The sequence below is a fragment of the Melanerpes formicivorus genome, unplaced genomic scaffold, assembly GCF_026170545.1.
Source record: "Melanerpes formicivorus ecotype bairdi unplaced genomic scaffold, bMelFor1.0.p_v2 SCAF_4, whole genome shotgun sequence".
Classification (NCBI taxonomy): Eukaryota; Metazoa; Chordata; class Aves; order Piciformes; family Picidae; genus Melanerpes; species Melanerpes formicivorus.
This window is the reverse complement of record NW_027142356.1, coordinates 15,038,647-15,066,143: the sequence shown is the minus strand read 5'-3', so window position 1 is coordinate 15,066,143 and position 27,497 is coordinate 15,038,647. Positions and strand designations below refer to the sequence as shown.

The 27,497-nt window shown below is 41.4% G+C and overlaps 1 protein-coding gene across 1 annotated transcript in view; it reads right to left on the bottom strand.

The window, feature by feature from the left end:
• The window catches only part of VEGFC (vascular endothelial growth factor C), an 83,861-nt gene extending 57,013 nt beyond the window's left edge, over positions 1-26,848 (bottom strand). The window contains 4 exon segments of the mRNA XM_068137036.1: positions 26,233-26,401; positions 26,403-26,453; positions 26,455-26,563; positions 26,566-26,848. Of these exon segments, the coding sequence (XP_067993137.1) occupies positions 26,233-26,401; positions 26,403-26,453; positions 26,455-26,563; positions 26,566-26,656 (420 nt within the window). The 5' untranslated portion in view covers positions 26,657-26,848.
• Between the last annotated feature and the right edge of the window lie 649 nt (positions 26,849-27,497).

Here is a 27,497-nt window from a genome sequence, read left to right as displayed (position 1 = left end):
AGGACACAGTGCTTATACATTCAAACTACTTTCCTTTGAAGGTGCAAACTCTAATAGCTGAGCAAGTTATGTTCCTTTCTATTCACTGCACTCATAAAAACCTAACTCAGCAAGTTTTGTCTGAGCAGACAAGAATTCTTGCTAGTAAGAAAACAGATGTGAATCAACTAAAATGTATGGCCTGCAGCACCTGTGTGTGGACATTTACTTGGTATACACAGTAATTTTAAAACTCACTCCAGATAGTGTTTTGATTTTTAGAATAACTAGTAAATTGTTACATAAATCATCATACAGTTATTACTGAGACTGTAGTTGTGATCAGCTCTCAGAAAAGAGACAATTAAAAAAAAATATTTAGAGACTTTTTTTTTTTTTTTTTAAGAACACAAAATGCAGCTGGATCAGTCAGCTATCTACAGATCAATACATTTTGAAAAAAAGCTATACCCAACAAAAGAGCAATCAAAATCACAAGACCAAATCTATGGACAAAAATATGATAAAATACACTAACTAGAATCATAGAATCAACAAGGTTGGAAAAGACCTCAAAGATCATCGAGTCCAACCTGTCACCCAACACCTCATGACTACTAGACCATGGCACCAAGTGCCACGTCCAGTTCCCTCTTGAACACCTCCAGGGACGGTGACTCCACCACCTCCCTGGGCAGCACATTCCAATGCCTAACAACTCTGTGAAGAACTTTCTCCTCACCTCGAGCCTAAACTTCCCCTGATGCAGCTTGAGACTGTGTCTTCTTGTTCTGGTGCTGGTTGCCTGGGAGAAGAGACCAACCCCCACCTGGCTACAACCTCCCTTCAGGTAGTTGTAGAGAGCAAATAAGGTCTCCCCTGAGCCTCCTTTTCTCCAGGCTAAACAATCCCAGCTCCCTCAGCCTCTCCTCGTAGGGCTTGTGCTCAAGGCCTCTCACCAGCCTCTTGCTCTCAACAAGACCATTTTCTCCTATGTGGATGCTGGCAGCCTGTTCTCTCCCCCAGCTCACCATTGTGTCACAGAATGGTTTGGGTTGGAAGGGACTTTCAGGATCATCAGTTCCAACCCCCCTGCTATGGACAGGGACATCTCCTGCTAGCCCAGGTTGCTCAAGGCCTCAGGCAACCTGATCTTAGAAGTGGTCTCATATGACACTATGGCTAAACAAAAGACTGTGCTAGATACAGTACAATAGGTACATAGAGCTCTGTTGTATCCCAGTGTACTCATGCTCAGGATGTCACTTACAGCTTTTTGTTTGGGCTACTGTTTGAACAGCAACAGAATCACAGAATCAACCAGGTTGGAAGACACCTCCAAGACCATAAAGTCCAACCAATTGCTCAACCCTAACTAATCAACTAGACGATAGAACAAAACACAAAGATTGCAAATTGAAATAACTCATTTTCATGAAAGGTGGGAAACAGTTCAACTGCCTGCATTCATAAAGTACAGAGGGAAACAAAGGCACATAGAAAGAGGCTTCAGGACAGAATGAAATCTGGAATTAAAAAAGAGTAAGGAACATGGTTTCATACCAAAATAGTATCTTGAACTACTACAGTGCCAGCTGAGGAAGAAGGAACCTCCATTTCAATAGCTATTTGGCAGCAGAGAAATCTTAGCTGCTCTCCAAAAAAAAGCTTTCTAAATGGGCAGTGGTGAATAACATGACAGCATGGAGAGGCTCTGTAACAGTATCTCCAATTCCTTATCTTTTTTTTTGAACCCACAGGCCTTAGAATCTTTCTTCACTGACTCAACTATCTGTAGTAACTGAAGTGAAGAAAACATAGGGTTAGAGTCTATGAAAGGAGATGTTTAAGCCAGTGAATGTCTGCGGTGACAGAAAATTCTGCTCTCAGATATGGGAGCATCTCACCAAGGCAAGATGCAGTGTTCCAGCCTACTGTCATTAAAAGAAGTCTGTGAATATTCATCATAATGAGACCCAAGCACAGGAGACCCGAAAAAGCATACACATTCGCAGAATCACAGAATTTCAGAGGCTGGGAGGGACCTCAAAAGAAACCCCCTGCCAGAGCAGGAACACCTACACCAGATTACACAGGAATGCATCCAGGAGAGTATCTCCAGAGAGGGAAACTCCACAACTTCCCTGGGCAGCCTGTTCAACTTTAGGCAGTAAATAATTTTAGAGTTCCCAATTCCTTAGTTGGTGTAGACAGATAAGAACTTTCAGGGGCTCATTTAGAATTTTCATTTGCGAAGTTATCCTCTGAAGCTGTTCCCTGTTCCTTATTCCTCTCAAGACAGCTCTGAGTAACCAAGTTTCTAATACAGCACGCAATGATATAGGTGCTGGATTATGTTCAAAGTGCAACTTAACTAATACACTGAAGTTCTCAGATGGTAATAAATATACCTTTGCTCAAAGTATTGCAAATCCCTCATTTTCTGAAGATTCTTGCACTTGTGGAAAGCTGACACCACACATTTGAAGTTATCCTATATTGCCTTTTAAAATCAATGGATATTGAAAAGAAATTAAATCGCTTATTATATTTTAACATATCCCTAAAAATAATTGCCTAAAAATATTACCCTACTTTAATCTTTAGGTGACTGTTAAGAGTCAGGGAGAAAGAATTTCTTGGCAGTATCTTTTCCTTTTTATATGGTCTTGAAATACACACTTTACTCGCAATAAAATACTATTTATACTCACACTAGGACTAATTCAAGGCCTACCCAAACAATTGTTAGGTCTTTCACTAACTTCAGAAACTCTGAATCAGGTCTTGACTCTCATAATTACCAACAGAGAGCTCACAATCTTCATGTAAAGCATGATCACCTCAAGAAAATCCAACCACAGAAGTGCAGCTAGTCAACTCAGAGTGGGATGTCCATCTCGAAATTACAGCTGCTAGCAGAAAGGGGTTGACATTACCAGTTTGTAGCTTATGTATCCAACAGTACATACCCAGAGATCAGAAGTGTACTTCTGCACGCTGCACATTTATGCTTTTGGAGGGGGGGAACTAGAATTCCAAGTGTATACTGCAGCTGTTGTAAAAAATCCTAAAAATTCCAAGTAGGCTTTCAAACCACTAGTGAGACACCTGAATTAAGAAATCTTAGTATTGTCTTCACTGTGCCTACCATGCATGATATGTTTAATCATTTCATTTATTTCCCATTTGCACAGTGAGAGATTAGATCTTTGATGTTTTACCTGAAAGTATAACCAAGAGTAAGGCTTGAGATTTGGACTTAGGATGTTGGCTATATATTTTGTTTCTTCCTACGTGTGGATCTGCACGTAAGTCTGCAGATTAGGACAAAAATATGAATCGTGTTCTGTTTTCACATTCGTGCAAGCCCAGAGTAACTACTGACTCAATACATTTATTTGGGATATACAACTAAGCAAGTAACAGAACATAAGCCAAAACAACTCTCAGAATTACAGATTTAACTTCTTCAGTTTATGACTTTTTAAAGTCTTTGACAAATCACAACAGTTACATATTTTTAATTTGCAAAGTAGTTTCCAGGATGTTTAGGACACTTAATTTAGGAAAAGTGGTGCACTTATATTTAATTATAAAATAAATTATATTTGTTGATTAAATACACTGCTTGAAAGCTTATTTTAATTTCTGTTAGCAATTTTGCCAAATGTCATTTTCTTCAAACAGAGCTTTTACTGTTTTAGTTAAAAGTCCTGGAGGCAATCACAATTCAAACGTTCACATATGCTTCTATACAAAACACAGCCGTGACAAAAAACTCTTAAAAAACCAAACAATTAATACTTCTTTCAAAGCCAGAAAGGTCATTTGGACTGAGGTTCCCAAAATTACTTACTGGATTTGGCTCGCTAGAATAATTCTTTCTGCACGCAGCTAGAGCATCCTTCCTCCTGTCCTCTTTTTCAGATACTTCTAGATATAAATATGGCCAAGCAGACACTGTCTTAATTATTCACACATCTTGTTCCCTGCCATAATGTTTATGGAAAGATCACAGCTCTTCTCTCTTCACTTAACTAGAAATGGGCATGACACGATACCTTCTCTCATGTCACACATTAGCTGGATCACCCCACCGCAAAATGAAAAGAGGAACTTACTAGCAGATATTCAAAGACAATAAGAAAAGCCTACAGTGCCAAACTGGTTCTGTATGTGGGCTGTAAAATAAAATGTAAAATTACTAATGCCAATATGCAATTGATTATACACTATTTCTTACAAAATAAGGACGGGATGAAATCTAAAGAAACAATCAAATAACAGCTTTAAAATAAAGTGGAGTGAGGGAGAGTTCCACCGCCAAGACTCAATTACACAGTGCGGCTCAAACTCATTGCCAAGGAAGACTGCGGAAGCAAGAGCTATGAACAGCTGTAACAAAGGAGCTCTGCAAACTTGGGGTGGATGAATATATAACTGGATAATAAACTTGGTGGGCTAGAGTTACTCTAGCTCAGCCCTAATTTCCTGCTTGATGAAAGCCAAAGGATAAAACTGGAAAAAAAAAAAAAATCTATCCACTTCAAATGCAGTCCTCCAGTATTCACAAAACACCAGATGAAATACTAACCCATGTAAGATTGGAGTGGGGTACTCCTAATGCTTTTTCATACTTGTAGCCAGTCTGAAGAGAATTCTTGCACGCCACACCATACGTGCCTCTACAAAGCTATACTGCTTGGAGAGTCAGTTACACCAAAGGAAGAACATCTACCATCTACTCAACTTCCTGCTTGCAATGGCCATTTTCATCTATGAGTCAAATGTCTTAGAAACAGAAAGACTCCTACCTGACAGCATCCAGACTTGACAATCAGAACAGATGCCTAAAGTCATCATTTCCCTTGACAGTTTTTTCCATAGATTAGTCACTCTCACAGTGCAGAAAAACAAACAAAAAAAAACAAGCCAAAAACTCTGCATCTGATTTAAATTTTTAATATCTGCTGTGTATTTTGCCATGTTACATTTCCTCTTTTCCAAAGACTTCTACACACTTCCCAGTTATCTTTCAATCAGCAACTCTCTAACACTCTCACTAGAAGCTATTTTCCTCTCTCTTTTTATTGCTATGTCTCTCTTTCACTCAACCCAGTTTGCCAGTGCAAGTTCATCTGTAGATTTCAAAATTTGAGACAGAAACTCAATAGCTGTCTTACTAGTACCACAGGCAGAAGAGCAGAGGAAAATATCTCTCTGCTGCAAATCACTGTTTTTCCCTTCTACATGTGTGAAGTTCTTATGGCCCTTTCTCAGTGACAACACTCTAATGAAAGATCACATAGAAATGTATCTATTATGGTTCTTTAATCTTTCTTCTAATATTATTTCCCATTATTTAGACTTCTTTTTAATAAGTATATTAAATCTTAAATACTAGAAAACAAATCATAGTTCGGTTTCAAGTGTCACGAGTTTGAAGTCTAATTATTTTGCTCTGCTGGGCTTATGATTTTTCACATTTAGGACTTGTAAGTAGGGTAAAATTTGTATTGTGTATGTGATGTAGCAGATAACAGTGCCACAGGAAGTACTTCTGCAATATTAACGTATGCTTGTTTACTGCTCTCCTATCTTTATAGGTTGGAATTTTATACATCACATAAACCACTTCCAATTTATTATGACAGTTGAACTATTGTTTAAGCTTAAGCATCCAGGATTTCAGGAAGACTTTTTTTTCTAATGCTTTGTTTCTGCTAGTGCTCATTGCCAATCACAAATATGAGGCTTGGCAGGGTCAGGATTATCATGCTGAAAAATGAAGCTACTCCACCATATTCAAAGTAAGGGTTTCAATTGATTCACTTCTGAAGGAAAGCTTTGATACTGTTCCCCACAGCACCCTCATGAAAAAAATGGCTGGTCTAGGCCTGGATCAAACAGTGCCTGGATGGCCAGGTCCAGAGAGTGTAGTGAATGGAAATAAATCCAGTTTTCAGCCATCACAAGGGGTGCTCCCCAGGACTCAGTGCTTGACAAGGAGAATGGAAGCACGCTCAGTAAGTTTGCAGACAATAGCAAGATAGGTGGGAGTATTGATCTGCTGGACAGTAGGAAGGCTCTTAAGAGGGACCTGGATAGGCTGGATCAAAGGGTTGAGACCAACCATATGGACTTCAACAATGCCAAATGCCAAGTCCTGCATTTAGGTCACAATCCCAAGCAATGCTACAGGCTTGAGGCAGAGGGGCTGGAGAACTGCCTGGCACAAAAGCATCTGGGGGTGCTGATGGACAGCTAACTGAACACAAGCTGGCAATGTGCTCAGGGAGCCAAGAAGAACAGCAGCATCCTGGCCTGTATCAGGAATAGTGTGACCAGAAGGACTAGAGAGGTGATTGTCCCCCTGTACTTAGCACCGGTGAGACGACACCTCGAGTACTGTGCTCAATTTGGGTCACCACAGTATAAGAGAGATAGCAAGATGCGGGAGCAGGTCCAGACAAAGGCAATGAAGCTGGTGAAGGGTCTTGAGAAGAAGTCTTACAAGGAGCAGCTGAGAGAGCTGTGGTTGTTTAGCCTGAAGAAAAGAAGACTGTGGGGAGGCATTATCTCTTCAACTACCTGAAACGAGGTTGTAGAGAGGTGGGTGCTGATTTCTTCTTAAAAGTCACAACTCATAAGAGGAAACAACACCAAGTTATGCCAGGGAAGGTTTAAGTCAGACATTAAGAAAAAATTCTATACCAAAAGGGTTATCAAAGACATGAACAGGCTGCCCAAGGAAGTGGTTGAATCATCATCCCTGGACATATTTAAAGGCCATCTAGATATGGTACTCAAGTATATGATGTAGTAGTGGCCTGGCCCTGGTAGAGTTAGGTAATTGTTGGACTTGATCTTAAAGGTCTTTTCCAATCATTGTGATTCTGTAAACAGCCTCCTGCTGCAAAAATATGAATGGGCAATACAGGCAGTTGCATTCCTCATTTGTCAGCTTCATAGCAAATATATCAGTTACAGCACTGGGACAGAGAAATGCACTTCCATGTCAGAGTACAAATCACCCAGGGCTTTTTGAAACCATGGTCTACTAAAAGAATCTTTATTTAAAGATGTGCTTCACATAACGTGAAGCACTTCTGCCTCAGATGAAATGCAATAAACTACATGACCTCAGGAAATTCCATACTAAAATTATCTCTCTTTTAATTGGATTTAATTGTATTAGCAGTGAGTGGGATTCAAGAGAACAGCTGGTGTCAGGTATCAGATGCCTTGATCTAATGCAGTTTATTCAAAAAACAAAACCAAAAATACTTTAAACTCCCTCAGCATAGAATATGTTATACCATTTCTATTAATGACCCCACTAATGTTTATAAATATGTAAAGGGTGAGTACCAAGAGGATGGAGGCAGGCTCTTCTCAGTGATGCCCAATGACAGATTCAGGGGCAACGGGTGGAAGTTGAGGCATAAGAAATTCCAATTAAACATGAGAAATTTTTTTTTTCACTGTGAGGTTGATGGAACACTGGAACAGGCAGCCCAGGGGGGTTGTAGAATCTCTCTCTGGAGATGTTCAAGACCCGCCTGGATGCGTTCCTCTGTGATCTGGCATAGGTGATCCTGCTCTGGCAGGGAGGTTGGACTAGATGACCTTTTGTATTCCTTTCCAGCCCCTAACATTCGGTGATTCTGTGACTAACTTAGTTTCCAGCCCCATGTTGCCACAGCTGAAGAAATAACTGGACAGCAGTTCCCATGTCTTCCCTACTGCTGCTCTTTTTCTTTATCCCTCTTTGCTTTCTACTTGAGCTACTTGCTACTTATAACACAGCACCAACCAACAGAATTTAAAGATTAAGCAAGGCCTTAATACTTCAGCAACCTTTTAAGCTTGGTCAAAACTTAACAAAAATCCCTCAGCAATTTCAGCAAAGCAGATATGGAAAACACTGAATGCAACTGGAAAAAACTGCTGTACTTACACAAGATAAATGCACACAGACACACTTTTATTTCATTTAATGCCTCACCTAATCAGTACATACACAAAAGTTGTAACTTTTGAAACTTGAAATTTCTGAAGAAACCTTGAAACCATGGATGATGAGGTCATGCCATGTATTCCTTGCAGGTGCCTGTCTCTGTCTTTCAGTTACGAGTCCAGATAGCATGACTTGGTTGCTTAACCTTTAAGCAGATAAAGTGAGGTAAAAAATAACCAATAATCACAGATGTTTTCCAAGAGTTACTGCCTCTTTCAAGACATTTTCAGCTCTACGGATATTTTTCCATAGGACATTGCAAAGTGAAAAGAAAACAGGCCCCTGCAACTGAGTTAACAGTACCACTGTGATTTGAAGTTATTCGTCAACAAATGACATACTACCACCAAATCCAATGCCCACCTCTACTCTTTCTACTCCCAACTGCTTAGTCCTCTTATAAGTCCTCATCTCCTGTGCAGACACAAGGATACATGAAGCCAAGAGGTAAACAAGACTGAAAAGGTGGTTGAATTGAGTACTTCTGAACACTGACAACTTATCCCATGAAAGCTGTCATTCAGATTATGTTCCTGACTCAGCTCCCCATGAAGATCCCCACATACTCCTACTGATGCTTTGAAAGGTACAGTGCAGAGGAAAAACAAGTAAGGGGATGATGGGAACCGTGTCTGAGCCAGTGGCACCAACTACGTAGTTCTAAGTGGTTAACTTCAGCTGGAACAGCCCCAGTTTTTCAACTTTTAAGACCTTGTTTCTAGATGCTTATTTCAAGGTTTTGACAGACTGAAACTTCAAGCTTGATGTTTTCCCACAGAAGAACTGTCCTAATGCCTGTTTCTTGCCCACATTAAACCAGTGCAGCCTCCTCAATGAAGATCTGTAGTATCTTAAACTGACAGGGAAGCGTGAGCTGGACTAAGTGAGGAGTAAAAACCAGAGGGTATACTTTATAATCCTCAGCAAAATTTGCCCAACAAATAAGTATTACAGCAGATTGCTCCGCTGAAACGCAAAAAGTCTTAAAGAACAATCAGTACATGTTCCCTGAAGCTACTGAAGACAACTTGCTGTGCAGGTGCAACTCTGGTCTGCAGCAGGTCGTGAAGTGACAGCAGTGAGGTTTTTCTTTTGTGTACACTCAGTGACTCCAGAGCAGACAGATAAAAAGGAGAAAATTTAGCATAAAGGGAGAGAAAGCAGAATAAGGCTCAGTCTGACTTGAGAAGAAAATGAGAAGGAAGGATACAGAAAGGGAAGAGTCTGTAGCTGAAATCTGAATCTCAGAGAAGAATGTGGGAGAAGAAGGAAAAGTAATCCATGATCTGAAAACTAGTGAGGGAGAGACACAATCAAGATGGAGCTTGGTTGGCACTGCATTTGGTATCCAAAGACAGAGCCAAAGAATCAAGAAACCATCATGGACTGTTGTAGCTTTGATGTCATTTATTCACATGAGAAAGGACAATTAAGATTAGGATGTTGAGAAGGGAAGGGAGAGGTGAAATAATTTCATTTTGGTGAAGACAAGAAGCAAGCAGTAGAGAAAACAGCAAGAAACTAGAGATGGATTTAAAACAGGAGGAGTGCTGAAAGGTGAAATACAGAAGCCTAAAGGTAAAACCTACTGCTCCCCTCAGCTGTTTTAGTATTTACACAATACAGCCTTGGATGGACAGAAACCACCCCAAGTCTTCAGACATGGGCTGCCAATCTCCTCAGATGGATCAGTTTCCTTACAAATTCACAATTCTGCTATTAGGTCCATCATGGCTCATACGTGCTGTGGTAAAATGGAAGCATTTAGGCTGTTGCTGCCTACTGCCTTCCTATGTCAAGGCCCATTCAGTCAGGCAGGGAAACAGGTTAAATAAGGAGCATGGAACCAGCTGGGACATAGGGTGGCAGTGAAGAGTGGATAAAGGAAAATGGCATCACTCCCAATGATTTGGGAAACTGGTCACAGGCTTGTGCTTACTGAAGGCTGTCTTCTGGACACAGTACAATACAACTGTGGGCACTTATCTTTTCCATGTCCCTGAACATCAGGCAATTCCAAAAAGTATTAGAATAACATCACACACACACAAAAAAAAAAGAAGACAGTTTTTAATTCTAACACTGTGTAACTTCTGAATACTTGATTTTTATTGAAGCAGCAGTATGTAGTGTATACATTCATATATACATACAATGCCTGCCAATACTACTTGATTTATCTTGGCTTTAGGCTAGCCCATGTGGAATGACAGCAAAATACAATCTTCATATTGTAGCAAAATAAGTATCTCCAGACACCACATTAGTGCTACTGAAAGTAGAAAGTACAAAATAGAAAGTAAATTGTATCCTTCTATAAGTTACAATCACTTTAATTACAATACTTCTATAGACATTATTTTAGACAACGACCTCCATTCAGCACACACCCACTATGTGATATATTATGAATTGTCAGCATAAGTTTAGCTGCTCATGAACTGCATGGATTTTGTTGCAATAATTAACCCATTTACAAATATGTCTTTAGCCAGATCATCCTCTTGTTACACAGAGCACACCCACAGTACTATCTAATCACAAAGCAAGCTGAATTGGAGACTAACAGTAGATTCTGTGCTACCTGGGCAGGAAGTATAGCTGACTAATTAAATTAACAATGCAGTCCAGTGTTGCTGGCCCTTCACTTTACTATTACTGAATTTTATGCATATGTAAGGAGAAAAAAAGAAGGAAAAAAAAGTACAAAAGGGCAAAATTAGTTTAAGACCTACATAAGCACCCTTACTACTTGCAAAGATTACATAAGAAAGACACAGCTTTTGGAGTAACCAGTTTACATTGGCAGTCACAGTCCACAAGGATGTGTTTGTGAGGAGGTAACATACCCATGAAATAATCACTGCAACCTGGTATGTGACTAACCAAAACTAATTTCACTACACAGTAAAGAAAGATCAGTCACTACAAGTGATTTACTTAAAATGTTTTATTTAACATTTAAAAGTATTCTTAAGTGAACAGTCATTATAATCCATAATAAATCTCTGCTGATACCAAAAGGACTTATTTTACCTCCCCCATACCAGCTTTTCCTACACCAGGAGAGAAGAACTGAGTGGAACAGGAAAAGGTTTCTGGTTGGAGCATACCGTCTTCAAATTTATGTTGCAAGTGCAGCCTTATTTACCGTAGCTCAGATGCAATACAGTAACTTTTTACCTATACACTACTTCAGCTACTATGGTGGGACCCAGGAAAGTATGAAAAATTAGACTTCTATATTATTGCTGTTTACAGCAGCATAATTACAGAAGAATTAATTTATTGCACAACACTCAAGTAAAAATACTGCAATTCTCATAATAAAGGAATTAAATTAATTTGTCTTTCCCAGGTACTGCTCTGCCAGAGTTTTGAATGAAATAAAGAAAGAGCCCTCAAAGAGAGGAGTAGAAATTTCTCAAGGTGTTGTGATCATCACAGAGTAGAGCCAGAGAGCATGTGGGGTTTTCTTTTTTGTTTTCTTCCAGTTTCCTAGAAGACTCTGAAGCTGGTATTGTGGTCCAACTAAAGCATTTCCATTTCAGAGTACCTGCATTACTGTAAAGTAATTCCAATGTTTTGAAAGGACATGGGAAAATAACTAAGCAGTGGGTAAGAATAGTACTGCCTGAAATGCAGCCACTTAATGACTACCAAAAGGAATGCTTATTTATTCCATTATTTTTCAAGATTGCTACTCAGCTATCAGTGCAAGGTTTTCAAGATAGGCAACTCATTCCACATTTTAGTAAGACTGCACTTACTTTAAATTCCTCAGTGCTGCACTAGCTCACAGAGTGAAAAGGAAATTCCCAATCTAATGAAAGCAGTTAGCTAAGGAACACACCCTTCTCTGGCTCAGAATAAACTTTCTTTTTAATAGCTTCCTCTTCAGGCATCCTCTTCAAAGGTAAGTCTTTACAAGAGCACGTGTTAAACAAGTCTGTCAGTTTGGGGCTCTGTATGACAATGTAGGTAGCAGAGATTTTGAGGAGTTCATCATGTATGTTATTTATGGAAAGAAATCAAAATACAGTCTTCAAAGTTGTAATAAAGAATATGCAGGATAATAGCAGAATCCAGTAGGATAGCACAAAAACAGAACAAATATTTAGGGGGAAAAAAACAAAACCCTTGAGTTTTACTCAGTATACCACTTGTTAGACAAGCTCGCTAAGGTAACAATAAAGATTTAAACAGATATGCCTCAGTGGAAGCCCTTAGCAAGAGGCACAAATTCTTCAGAGAGCAGTACATGGTACTTCTCTAGTGAAGCAGATGTCCCAACACCACAAAGTAGTAAAAACAAATGCAAGGAGGAAAAAAAAAAAAATCTGAATCCCAGATGATCATTTTCTTCAGAAGACAGAAGCTTCTAAGGGCATAATACTGGATGTCTGCTAAAGCTCACATTATATAATCCTTATCAGAGGGGTTTCCCTTAATTCCCTTATCTTCTCCCTCCTCCTAGAAGAGAATAGGAAATTAAAGGAAATTTATGACCCAACTACATCTTTCTCTAAATATTCCTGCAACTTTTCTCATACTTCTCCATGGAGTAGGGCACCAGGAGCAAGACAGGATCTCCTGGTTTACTCCTGTATCTGGCACTGCACTTGAATTCACTAAGTGACATTTGCAAGATGAAATTTCCTACAAACAAATTTGTAAGAGTCACAGACCCCATAAGCATAACAAAATAACCACAACCTTGATTCTGACCTATAGAGAAAATACTGCCCAAAGTTGTAAAAAACACAGGCATACAACATCTGAAGAGAGACATCATGCATGTAATAAAGGTCTAAAGATGAAAATAAAATTAGTCTCTTAACAAAGATGGTGGGGGAAATCTGCCATTAAATCCAGTCCCTGTGATCAGCCAAAATACAAAGCCCATACTTATATTTTATTGAAATACAGTATGGAATAATTAAATGACACATTTATGTTTCTTCTTTGAAAAATGTCTTTGAAAATTCCAGTATATATATCACAGATCTCAAAATGAACACCAAATTGTATTTTCTTAGTGCTGAAAATAATCTTTGTGCTTGTGTAATACACAAAATTCAAGGAAGAGAGAAGAATATTAACAGTAGAATAGGTCTTTACAGATATTTCAGGTTGCCAGAATCAAAGAAGTTCCACTGCACCCAAGCTGCCACCATCCTGGTGTGCAGTAGTTCAGGATCTAGTAACCACTCATGCCATCTTCAGTACAAAACTAGAGAAATTCATGGACAAGATGTCCTTAAACAGCTACTAAACGGAGGAGGTGGTGGAGTGTCCTTCAATCTCTTCAGTCCAATTGTGGACCTTAGGAGGATATAAGAGGAGTGAACTGCAGAGAGCATCTAAGCCAGATGTTCTCAAATAGAACAGCATGTGGTTCTGAGACTGACAGAAACCAAAGAGTTGTCAAGGCAGACCACTGGTCTGCCCCAGTGGAATATTTCTTACATCCCTGTGTTTTAGGCTAGGCTTAACATTTGCAACTGTGGCTAGGTTCCTGATAAATCTGATTAGTCATACACACGACTGAGCTCTCACAAAACTTGTCTGACAGTCACATCTTCTTGTTAACAGGTAGAGACAACCTTTGCAAGATTGCTGCCTTGTTTCTCATATTGCTGGCCTATTTCTGATTGTTTTGAGAGATCATTTCTTCAAGCAAGCAAACAAAAAACAACAACAAAACTCAAAATAAACCCACAAATGAACAAATACAAAATCCAAACCACATTAAACATGCAGCTCATAGTTTACAAACCAGAAGATAGATAATCTCACTAAACCTCTCACTGTGCACATATGGCAGGCAGAAAAACACATTCATAGCATAAACACAGGTGAAATAATTGTACATCATCTTGAAACAGGCACCTAATAACAGCTTTTATGTTAATTTTGAGGAACTGTGAAATGCCTTTGTCCATCCAGTTCTTCAGTATAAATACAAGTACTTCCTTAAAAGACATTTTAATCATACTTACATCTGACATGTTACAGAATACTCTCCAGTCAAGATATACTTGTTAAATAAGTGACATTATTAGGAAAGCAAATAAAATATCATTCTGTTTCTATACACGTGTGCTGTCCCACACATCCAAAATCCTCTGGTTCTCCCCTCTCTTCACTCTGCAGTCATAAAGAGAATTAAGAAAGGTATGCAGTCTGATGATTAAAGGTAAGGAACAGCATCATTACAAAAAGCAGGCTGTGTAAGTTAAAGATCTTTAGCCTGAAAAAGAACAATGGAGAAGAGGACTGAATGAAACCACAAACAGTATGGACAGAATTTTTCCCTGACTGGCCCAGGACAGGGCCTGGGGAAGTTTCATGCATAATTAAGAAGTGTCAGGCTCAAGAAAAGCAAAAGAAATTGTTCTTTCAGTTTGGGGGCTTTTAAAAAATTACTATTATCGATATTAAACAGAGCGTTCACTCAAAGCCACACTGCTTGATACAGAAAGGTGTTGATGTCAAAAGCTTCTGGGGGCTCAATAAACACCTGGAAAGCACGCAGGAGAAAATTAAACAGAAAACTATTAAAATAAAACAAAAAAATTTCCACACACACCTCATCACTTAAGGCAAAGAAGTACGCAAGCTGTCCTGCTGCCAACGGTCTGTAACATGTAGTACCACTTCTTTGTTGTGACATGTCTTTGCTCAGGAGGAGGTTGTCAAGTAGGTCCTGTAATTTGGCAGGGCCTTAGGTGGTAAGGGTGTAAACAAAAAGAGAAGTCCATGCAAAGAAAAACAACTAAGTGGTTCTGGAAGAGCCAGAAGAGTGGCTGTAGCCAGGTACATGTTGCCATGATTGCTTTTTCACTACAAAAATCCTGATGCACATGGAGACCTTGTGAAAATCTCATGCCTGATCTTGGATCTTATGGCTGAAATTCTCAGCTGGCCAAGGAACAAACAACAGGTACATGCTGACATGCTGGGGTTTTGGGGCTTCTCTTGAACACAGTCTGTAGGACCAAAAGTGAAGAAATAAAGCAAGCAGAGTATGGATCTTCCAAGATGTTTCCATGAAATGGTTTGGGGACAAATCAGCTGAATGCTGCATAACAAGCCCCCTTCCCAAGGGGAACGCAGCACCCCGCTACATCAGTAGGGCACACTATGCATGTTTAGTGGCTGTGGAGCAGGGACTGTCCAACAAGACTGCCCGTGTTGAATACTGTTAAAAATGGCACACAGGACTAACCAGGAATTTTACCTGACCAGGTATAGTCATTCTTCTACTTTTATGTGACTTCAATACTCACAATAAATACCATAAGCCAGATGATCATGGAGTAAAGCAGCAACTTACAGGCTCAAGGGAAAGATACAGATCATACATCTGTCACAAAAAATGTAAATCTGAAAGTTTCATCAATTTCCTGAAACCATTAGCATATTCAGAGTTTAACTGCAACAAAGAGCCTTTTTATCCTATTAATCCAGATTAGTAATGACTGTACAGTTTAGAATTTGCCTGATTCTTTAGTTCTACCTGATGCAATGAAACACTAATTCTTCCTTCCTTTGAAGCATAGTTGCACCCCTCTGAAAATCCTTCACTGCTGCCTCCCCTACTTCCTGCTCCAAAGTCACAATTCAATGTGCCTTTACTGCCTTGTGAGCCTGTCCACAGACATTTCAGAAGCAAAGAACTCAAAACTCCTCAGTAGCTTTAGTGATTTGATCACTTGCTGGCCCAGCCACCTGAAGAAAAAAAGCAGGAGGGCTCTCATTAAAGATCTTCATTTTCACAGTTGATGATCAGAGAGGAATCTGCAGCTTTTCTTGGGTAAGAAAAACAAAAGCGTTTTATGCATCACTCTCCACACCTTTAAGTTGTACAGGCTGTGTTTACTGTGACTTGAGCACCATGATCTTAGTGGGAATCCTAAGTGCAGAGACAACCAATTCACCACTCAGTCAGGCTGGTCTGAGTCCAGACTGTTCATCCAACCCACCTGCCTGAGCAGAGACACAGTGAATTCTCTCCTAAGATGGGTCTGGACAATCTCATGTGCCCAATACTATTAGCATGGCATTCCTGGCAGGCAAAAGAAATTCAGCTCAGGCAGACAGGAATTGCCCACCTGCTGGGCTCTGCTAAACCACAAGCGAGCCCAGACCTTTCCAAACTTTGTGTTCAAAAAACGTACATTCGTAATGTTTCAAGGTACACCTGGGAAATCTAGGCAGAAGGCACAAACTTGGCAACAGTAACATTCCAGCAAGGAAACTCAGAGAATTTAATTTTGAGCCTAAACTCTTGGCTTCTGCTGTCTGAGCCTAAACTCTTGGCTTCTGCTGTCTGAGCCTAAACTCTTGGCTTCTGCTGTCTGGCAGTTTAGATGAAAACTCCATGAATGGCCATGAAACTTTACAAAGGAGACAGGGCAATACCCACCATACTCAGCAGGACACTTAGCAGCTGTTAATGTTCTCCAGAAAGCTGTGCCCCGTGGCTTGAACAACAAAGTTTTGGGTATTTTTAAACGAACTAATGTTTAGCTCTGCTCTAGCCGACCAGGAACACACCCAACTGGAAAGATAAAATAATTGTCCATCACTATCTTCCTTCCTGGAAAAGACACTTCTCTATGTTTTCTGAATCTATCATGATTCAATATTACAAGCCTGCTGATTATTAACAAGACTGTCCTGTTTCCTCCAAATCACAGAGTATTTCAATACTAATGATAAAAAGGAAATAAAAAATAAAATTGAAAAAAAATATATCCCTACAGCAAGAAGACCTTGAAATCTTAACACGAGTATCTTGATATACATGAATAAAACGAAATAAAGCAAATGGTCATGTTTGTACCATAGAAGCACTCTCCCTGTTATGCAAGATTTGCTGGGGAGTGGGCGGGGTGAAGAGGAAGTCAAAGGCTCAGTTTTAATTTGGAAACATCTGTGCCTAGGCAAAGGACAAACGTCAGTAAGGCGCTACCTTGCAAGTTTATTTCTTTGTTTCCTTAGTTAAATACACTGCTAATCTAACCATGAGTAGTGATTCTACAAAAAATATACAGATAGATTCCATCAAGACTGTTGGTACTATTACGGGCAAAATATGTTTCTGGCAAGTGTATCTGGTGCCAGTAATAACCGGAATGATTGAAGTTACATAATTTTCCTTTTCTGCATTATTTATAAGAAGAAACTGCAGAAATGGTGTTCTCTATGTATTATGGGCATGGAAACAAGCAGAGATTTTATCCTTAGCAATACAACAATTTTTCTTGGGTAAGAAAAACAAAGGCACTTTTTGCTTTGCAAGCATCTTTAGGAATACAAACATTTTCTTTTGACTTCCAGCAAAACCGACTTAAATGGTATCCTCCTGGTCTCCAATTCACAGCAGCCACAAAGATGTTGCATAGTTTACAATACTTTAAAATTGTTACTCAAGAAAAATAACTAGGTAAGACTATGGTGACTTCATAAGAGCTCCAAATGCAACACTTTCAAAGAAAAATATTTAGAACTCCCCCTTACAATCAACCAAACAAACCAACGGCAAAACCAAACAAATAAAAAACTCTCAAAATTACATCCAATACTTGTGATGAGAAATGTCCTCCCCCCACACCCTTTTTTTTTCTTTAAGGAAAAAAGCCATTCAAGCAATTTTTTTATTTTCCTTACAGTTTTCTTCATTTCTTAGCCTTTATATTTTAAACTCCTCAGAATTTTTTTTTTCCTCCCTGTTAAGTTTCTTTACTATGTATATAAGGCAAAGTGAGACCACTTACATGGACAGTTTCTGGAGCTCAACTTCATTTGAGCTCTTTTAAGTGCAAGTGTGAATCTGAGTTCATACATTCTGTTCTTGATACTTAAGAGTTGGTTCACAGCATTATCCATTTGGGCTTGCTCTGAGTCATGGAAGGCCTAGAGAGGGGACCTCATGCATGCCACCCTCACATTGCTTCCTCACCAAGAATCCTTTAAGATGGAGAATCTAGTCAGCAGAGCAGGAATATGAATCTCATCATCTGCAGACAGCACACCTCAACCAGCACATAGCAACTTCTCTTCACCTGATTCTGAACATGGATGCACACAAAGTAATGAGGACATGCCACCTATTCAGAAAGAGGTGCATAATTCTTTCTTGAAGCAAAATTATAATGTAAGTCCTACTAAAATTAATGTTTGACCTGGAAATAACAAATATCTCAACATCTAAAATGTCTTCTCTTGGTCTCTCTAATTAGACTGCACATTTTGGCCAATTTGAAACAAAACCACCCATGAAACAAAGAAAGAAACCCCGCAACGTTCCATTGTCCACACAGACCTAAGTAGACAGCAGCTAAGGTGTGAAGTTTCTTGTGGCTTTAAATACTGCGACTGATGCAGCAGGAGCAGTCCACTACAGATACATCTGAGAATAATTCAAAGCAAGTTGAAGGACAGCTATAGCAGTTTTGCTTCTTCCAAATGATCTCAAATAGAACAGAATACTTCATTTGGAAACAATCTACAATGGCCGTCCTGTTCATCTGCTTGACCACTTCAGGGATGACTAAAAATTAAAGTACGTTGTCAAGGGCATTGGCCAAATGCCTCTTAAAACACTGACAGACTTGGGGCATCAACCACCTCTCTAAGAAGCCTGTTTCAGTGACTGACCACACTTGTGGTAACAAAACGCTTCTTCATGTCCAGTCTAAACCTCCACTGATGCAGCTTTGAACCATTCCCACTGGATCCCAGGGACTGGGATCAGCATTTACCTCTCTGCTTCCTCTCCTCAGGAAGCAGTATAGAGCAATGAGGTTACTCCTTAATCTCCTTCTCTCCAAAGAAGACAAATCCAAGGTCCCCAGATGCTCCTCACAAGACACTCCTTCTAGCCCTTTCACCAGCTTTGTTGCCCTCCTAGATGTACTCAAGGACAATCACATCCTTCTTAAACAGTGGGGACCAGAGCTGCACACAGTACCTGACCAATGTTGAATACAGCGGTACAGGGCTAACAGGGTATCTATCTTTTCTGACAATCTTCACAAGTCCTGGAAAATTTCACATGTGCACGTGGAGGGCAGGTTAGGAGGTTGTTATTGAAGTCCTTTGGGAATAAAATGGGGAAATAGACAAATGCTGCATCTTTTGTCCAAAGGAATCCCTTCTGCTGAATTCCTCTTCTCTGTCTTTCAGCAGAACATGACTCTTGGGTAAGAAAAGTAAAAAAAATTAAACTGTTTAATGGTGTACAGGACTCTGCTCTGGATGACAGCCAGTTCCTGAATTTGCTTATTTTGCAGCGCTGCCATAAGCAGGAAGTAGTTAACACAGGGGCCGCCACACCTGTGACACCAGAGAGAAATGCCTACAGCTCCGTCTCCTCAGCAGCGTTCTGGTGTCTTCCAAAATCATGCAATTCTTTGCCAGTATTTTACCTGGAAGAACTAAAATAGGATAAAAAGTCTTGGTCTATTCAGTGAGGAACAACAGGATGTGAAACACCTTCAACACCTTTTAAGCTGCATCCTAGAGGTCAAGCTATTTGAGAAGTGTCACGAAATTGGTGAAGCCATTATATGAATAGCATTGGGCACTACAGGCTTTGGCAGTATCAGAAAATTTATGCCATTAACTTCTCCATTGAAGTTAACCATAAATAACACATAAATATTAACCCATCAGAAAAACTTCTGGTGACAGATAAACACAAAACATGAAAATCAAGTTGACAAATTCATATATAATAGCAATTCAACAAAAAACTTCCTGATGCCTCCCTAAGGTATTTATGTTTTCAATTAAAATTCTTCTGCAAATTATGCAGTCATTAGTGCCTTTGAAGCAGATACATATATAAAAAGGGAACCTGGCATTACATATCACTCAGGTTAGAAACAAGGTGGAATTAGGGGAAAAAAGTATCAAATTTTTGTAACGGATAATTAAAGCATCGTGGTACCCTACACAGTAGACAAAATGCAGCACTTTACCAACCAAACTCTTAAGCAGCAACTTCAACTTTGAAAGAGCTTGCCTCTTTCAAGTGGCAACCTTGCTTGGAATTTCTTACAGTATATTCTACAAACAGATGTAGCACATTTTTTACATTAAACAGGGATACTAAACTTGGTAGGATACCAGCCTGACTTCGGTTGGATTCCCTTTATTCCAAACATTTTGTTTTAATGAATCACTGACCACATTCAAAAAAGCAGCAGCTGAACATGAGGTTCTAGACAGATATTCTATTCTGGTTGCAGCGTATCAATAGGAGAGAGGATTATTACCATTACACTCCACTACAACAGCCTGAAGAACAAGTCCTGCTTTGTTTTTACTAAAATAAGCAGACAGGCACCCTTAAAGAGCATGCAAGATTTTTAAACACAAATTGAACCTAACATTTTTGATGGGATGGTTCTGCACACCTTCAAACAGTGCAGTTAAAGTGATCCCCAAAGCTTTTTTAGAACCTTCAGAAGTGCAGTTATTTGTCAGCAGTAATCCTGTAAAGTCCCTCAGAGGCACACAAGTGTGCTTACACAAGACACCCAGGAATGCACATACCTACACCGAGAACTAGAAAAGCCAGGAGCTCTTAGTGCTTAGTACTCCACTCCAGTCATACAAAAGGCTAGGCCAAGGTTTCATAATTATATTTGTTGCTCAGTCTTCGCAATAGGTCCTGTTATATTACTTATGTTTATCACTTTGTATTTAAAAAAACAGACAGCATCTTTCTGTGTGTGCATGTTCATCTGTAAAAAGAACGTGGTTACACATATTAACAGGAAGGCTGCAGTAGACAAAACAACATTCTCCCTACTCACTCAGTTTAGTGTTCTCCATGTGCTGGGTGTGAGGTTTATGCTTGTTTGCAGAACCTAGCCTTGTCTCTCACCAGTGAATGTAACACCACAATGTAGAGTACAGCACATGTAGAAACTCAGAGGCATCTATCAAATTTGATGAGTCTGAGATTACACTATCAAGTGATGAGAGGAAATCCTAGAATTTAACACACAGTGCACAAAACTGAACACAGTACTCAAAGTGTGTTTCATTCAGTGGTGAGCAGAGTGGGATAAGCACTTCGCTAGTCCTTGTGGTCACACTATCCCTCATGCAGGCCAGGATACCATTTGCCTTCTTGGCCATCTGAACACACTGCTGGCTCATATTCAGACAGCTATCAATTAGCAACCCCAGATCCCTTTCTGCTAGGCAGTGTTCCAGCCACTCTTCCCCAAGCCTGTAGAACTGCATGGGGTTGCTGTGATCCAAGTGCAGGACCTGGCACTTGGCTACATTGAAACTCTGACTCATTAATCCAGCCTGTCCAGGTCCCTCTGTAGAGCCTTCCTATCCTTAAGATGATCAACACTTCCTCCCATCTTAATGGAATCTGCAGACTTACTGAGCATGCACTCAATCCCCTTGTCCTGATCATTGGTAAAGATATTAAAGAGAACTGGCCCCAGTACTGAGCACTGGTAACCAGCCACCAACTGCATTTAGCTCCATTCACCACCCTCTCTGAGCTTGGCCATCCTACTAATGTTTTATCCAGCAAAGCATCTACTCATTTAAGCCATGAGCAGCCAGTTTTTCCAGCAGAATACTATAGGAAACAATGTCAAAGGCTCTGCTAAAGTCCAGGTAAAAAACATGCAAAGCCTTTCCCTCATCCATTAAGCAGGTCGCATTGTCACAGGGGATCAAGTTCGTCAAGCAGAACCTGCCCTTCATGAACCCATGTTAACTGGGCCTGATCACCTGGCTGTCCTGCATGCATGGTATAATAGCATTCAAGAAGATCTGTTCCATGACTTTGCCCAGACTAATAAGTCTGTAGCTCCCCACATCCTCCTCTGGCCTTTCTTGTAGATGGGCATCACATATGCCAATCTCCAGTCAACTGTGACCTCCCCAGTTAGCCAGGACTACTGGTAAATGATCCTAAAAGTTTGACTATGCACCAAAATGAAGGTGTAGCTATGACAAACCCTTCTAGCAGGGTGGCTTCTTTTCAGTAATTGACACCATACTACTGTTACCATAATAACTTTATTACCATTAGGTAATTTATTAGCAGTCCAAGCACATGCTACTGTCACACCTTCATTTCAATAACTTAAGTAGTCAATTCATGCCCAAAACACCAGTGCAGTCTCTCCAGTCCACTTTGAAACTTTCAGCAAATAATAATGAATTATTTAATTTATATCATAGATTCATAGAGTCATTTAAGTTGAAAATTACATGTAAGTTCTCTGAGTTAAACCATTACTGCCAAATCCACTATTAAACCATGCCGTAAGCACCACATCTACACATCTTTTAAATACCTCCAGGTATGGTGACTCAACCACTTCATTGGGCAGCCTGTTCCAGTGCTTCACAACCTTCTCAATGATCAAAATTTTCCTAATATCCAATCAAAAACTCCTCTGGTGCAACTTAAGGCCATTTCTGCTTGTCCTCTCCCTTGTTATCTGGAAGAGGAGACCATACTTTTCTTGCTACAACCCACTTCCAGGTAGTTGTAGTGATAAGGTCTCACCTCAGCTTCCTTTTCTCCAGTTTCCTCAGTCACTCCTCGTAAGACTTGTGCTCTAAAGCCCTCATCAGTTTCATTATCCTACTCTAGACATGCTCCAATGTCTTTCTTTTAGTGAGGGTCCAAAGCTGAACACAATATTCAAGGCGGGGCTTCACCAGCATTGATCACAAGGGTACAATCACTTTTCTAATCCTGCTCGTGGTACTATTTCTATCAAAAGGTTGTCACTGGTTTTCTTAGACACCTGGATATGCTGACAGTTCATATTCAGACAGCTGTCAAACAAACCTCCTCTACAAATGCCACCTTCTGCTGGGCAACTTTCCAGCCACTCTTCCCCTAGCCTGTAGCTCTGCACGGGACTGTTGTGATCAAGTGCTGGACCCAGCACTTGGCCATATTGAATCTTACACAACTGGCCTTGGCCCATCAATTCAGCCTGTTCTGGTACCTCTGCAGAGCCTTCCCATCCTCAAACACAGTAATGCTCCCTCCCTGCTTAGGGTCATCTGCGAACTTATGAGGACAGGCTTGAGTTCCTCCAGATCACTGCTAAAGACATTAAAACACTTGGTCCTCCCGGGTGGACAGTACATACACATTGCACCTTCCTATTTCAAAACTACCTAAAGAGCAAAAGTCAGAGACTAAATGCATTATAGGAGTTATTAAAATATTCATAGAGTATGAGAAGGTAAAGTTTCAAGTCATCAATGTCACCCAACTGCTCACCCTCTCCTAGCTGCAAATGCTCCATGCATCCCTGCAGGGTGGCAGACCCCTGCCAAAGTGCAGCAACCCCAGGAGCAGAAGGGTTGATTCCCCCAATCTCACCTTAAGCAGAGAGATAACTGAGGTATGAGGTTGCCTTCTGCAGCGGGCCACCCAGAGAGAGGGAACTGGGACAACACTACATCATGCCCTGCAGAGGAGAGGAGGGATGCAGCTTTGAGGAGGTCACCGTATTGGGGCAACCTTCCTGTGCCACAGGAAATCCAGATGAGGTAATCTACAGGCAGAAATCGTTCCCATCTCTCTCAGCAGACACTTCAGATGAAAAGTATTAATTTGGGCTCTGTAAGCTTGTTAAATAATGAACTTTATCCCTATACAGGAAAGAAAAAAAAGAGGGAGGCAGTGTTGCACAAGCTTATCAGTGCCCACTTGCTGTAGAACATGCCCTTGCAAGAGCTGTGCATGAAAAATGACTGCTATTTATATCTGTAGTGTTTCCAAGTTGCTGCAAATCACTAGGACAAGATCAACATGTAACACTTACCTGCATAAAAAAACAATGTCCTTATTTTCTGTCCAGCTTTTCCTCCTGTGCTGGAAGACCCTCACTTTCATCTACAACTTTACAAATATTTCCAAAGCTGAAGTTTGTAAAAAAGGAGTAAAGATAGATAAATCTATTGTTTAAAGAGTTGATCCAAAAGGCTGTATGACCTGCACTTAGGCATCCGTTTAATATGCAGCAGTATGGTATATGAATGGAAAGTTAAGGCAGACTGAAGTGAACACACACTTTTCATTGAAGTTAAGAAAGTTCAAGACTTTTTACTGACAATGTAATCATTTTCCTTGAAACAATTACTTGCAGTTTACTTATTTAATCCTTTCATAATTACTTCAGACATTTATTTCAACATCCACTCATCACAGTAACAAATACACACAGTACTCACTCACTCAAACAGTTCCAGCATAAACAACGAACTCGGCAACTAAAGACTTCCAACATAACTAAGTCTGCTTGCACCCAGAGTAACCCTCTCTCTCTGCTACTCATTAGTAATCAGGTACAAAAACTTTTTTTTCTATTAATGTAATTGCTAAACACATACTATCCCACTCACTTCCCAGTCTCTTGACCTTTCTTCCTTTGGTTTGCTATGAGTTCCCCTTTTTCCAGGGAGCACTTGCACTTCTACATCACACACTACCATGGCAGTTTCTGAAGACTCTGAAGTTTCTTCAAGGAACAGCATGAGTGTGCATGGAAACATACAGCATCACTTAGTAGAATGTCTTTACTATCAGCTGTTCTACCTCAGCAGTTTAAGTGTACAAAATACGCACCGTGCTCCAGTCTGAATTCTTTCCACCTTTTCAGTATAAGCTCTTCCAAGGCTTTACAACTCAAACACCAATTTCTCCCAATAAGTAAATGACGTACAGTCATTGACGTACAGTCAAGGGTATATTTACCCTTCACTAAGTTCTTCATTTCTTTTATAAACAATCTAAGCAATAACAGTGACCAGCTGAATTAATTCTGTGTTCCTATTTTTAAATACCTATGTTTGAAAAATACCTGATAACCATTTAAGCACTGATAGCATATTAGGAATCACAACAATGAAATGCACACATTCAGCTGTCATTAAAATTTAAAGAGATGCTACCTATGAGTCGAAAAGCATGAATTCTGTGAATAACACATGGTCTATTCGAACAAATGGTTTGAATATCTGAATTCAGTGTAGCTAATGTATACTATCAAAACTGGACTTCCCATATAGTTAAGAGTAAAATCTCCCAAACTTCTCTTCAGTAAAGCAAATAGCATAAGAAAAAGCCTTAATAAGAATGTCATCATTCAATCCAAATGCCTTCCTCCCTGGCCCGTACTGAAATGAGTAATGAATGAGCTGGGTCATGACTGCTTTCAGTAAGTATGCCAAAAATCTTCAAAACAATGTAAGGAAGGTAAGAATTGTTACAAGTTCAGACATCAGAGATCTTCCCAATAACGCCACATGTTTATACAACCACATAGTATGCATCACTTTCATGCATCAGCATAACGGGAACTGCAAAACTACAACTGACAAAGATACTGAATTCCATGTTACGAAACCTCCTGTGCAACCCAAAGTTAAGGCAGAATAGTAATTATTTGTGACTGAAATCTGAGAATTCGAGCTCAACCTTTGCCGTGCGCCTGGGCAGAATGAAAATTTTCAGATTGGAGTGTCACCTTACAGCTCCAATCAACTCTTGTCATGCAGCAGCAACTCATCCAAAATGTCAGTAACTCCAAGAGACTTTTCAACAAATGGAAAGTCTCGGGTTTTGTTCTCATAGCCCTCCCCTCCCTCCCACCCACCCCCCTTCGCCGCCCCGACTCCCTCACCGCTTCGTTCCTGCGCACAGCTGCTCCTCCGAGCCCTCCTCAGCCCCCTCTCCCCTGCTCTGCCCGCCCCAGTCACTGCAGGACCCCGCAGTTTCGCTCATTCCGAGGCAGCGACACCGCGACCGGTCGGCGGGAAGCGCCCCAGCTGCCAGCGCCAGGGCAAGCTGAAGCCCGCGGGTCGCTGTTCTGTCTGGGCTCCTCTGCAAACGGCGGGGCCACGGCGGGGCCCGCTCCCCGTCGGGCAACCCCAGCACCGCGGCAGGAGCAGAGCCCTGGGACTGCCTCGGCCCATCAGGTGTTGTGAGTTTCTCTGTACATATAGTTCCCTGTGCAATCTTTCTTCCAGCAACTTTCAAAACCCAGGCAATTTTTCTTCTTCTTAAATCCTTCCCCCACGTTTAAAGAAACCCCCAGATTAAGTTAAAAGTTACTACTCCCGAATGTTTTCCTCGGTCTGTTCAAACGGACTCAGAGCCACATGCTCAGAGGAGTGAGCTGGCATCTAGCGAGGGGGCATGGGCTTACCTTTGCCTCCCCCGCGTCGGGCTCCTCCTCGTAGTACCCCTGGCCGGACTCGTAGGCGGCGGCGGCCGGCTGCCGGGGTCCCAAGAGCACGGCGCCGGCAGCGAGGCAGCAACCCAGGGAGAGCACCTCCAGCAAGTGCATGGTGCAAAGATGGCAGAGCGCGCGCGGAGCGGGGCCGCCGGAGGAATGCAGGCGAAATTATGAGGCTCCTTGCCTTCCTTTCCCCCTTTTCTTTCGCTGTCCTCTCCCCCCCTCCCTCCCCTCGCAATATCCAAGGCAGTAAATCCGTAGGATGGAGAAGACGCGGTAGCAGCAGCTCCTAGACGCCTGCAGGGGAGTTCCCAACTTTACCAGCCGCCTTGCAAATTCCCACCAAAGTTATCCGGAGTTTGCCAGGTAAAAAACCCACCAGGAAACCGGACATCCGAGGCTGCGCTCACTCGGGAGCAAGGGAGGTGGAAAGCACAGAGAGGAGGAGGGAAGGGCAGGAGGGAGGGAGAGAGGGGCAGAGCGGGAGCGAGCAGCTGGCCAGTCGCACCCGGGGAGTTCCGTTCGCCCTCCTGCGCGAGCCGGGCCGGGCCGAGGGGCTCCGCTCCGCTCCTCTCGCCGCGGAGGTCTCTCCGGACGCCTGTCAGCGGCAGTGCGGCCAAGGGGTGCGCGGCGCCGGCCGCGCATGGCGAAAGCGCCCTCTGCCTGCGCCTCTGTGCGGCGAGAGGGCCCGGCGGCAGCCTTCCTCCTCCTCTTCCTCTTGCTGCTGCTGCTGCTACCGCCGCGGCGCCGCCTGCCGCTGGCGCGGCGCTGGCGGCTCATGGAGCGGATCGTCCCGCACGGCGCGCGAAAGGCCGCCCGGGGTGCGGTGCGGCTGTGCCGGGAAGGGGAGGCGAGCAGGCCCCAGCCCCTCCCCGCACCCCGGAGGGGCACAGGCGGGCCCGCAGCGCTGGGCTTGTCCCGCCCCGGGTCCCAGTCCCGAGAGTAAAAGCAAAGTGGCCGGCTTGTTTCACTGGGCTTCTGAAACTAGGGGATGAAGTTTGGTAAAAGCACGCAGATATCACACAACAAAAATTCTGCTAATCCTAATCCATTACATGTTGAGCAGGGTTGACAACTTCACAGTTTTTAGTTGGTTGGTTTGTTGGGTTTGGGCTTTTTCTTTTTTCTTTGTCAGTAAACGATTTTGCCGTGTTAGAAACCATGCCAGAGCACCATGTTACTGGTAAGTCTTCCTATCAATGACATCTCAGAGCCATCTTTGAACAGGAGTTACA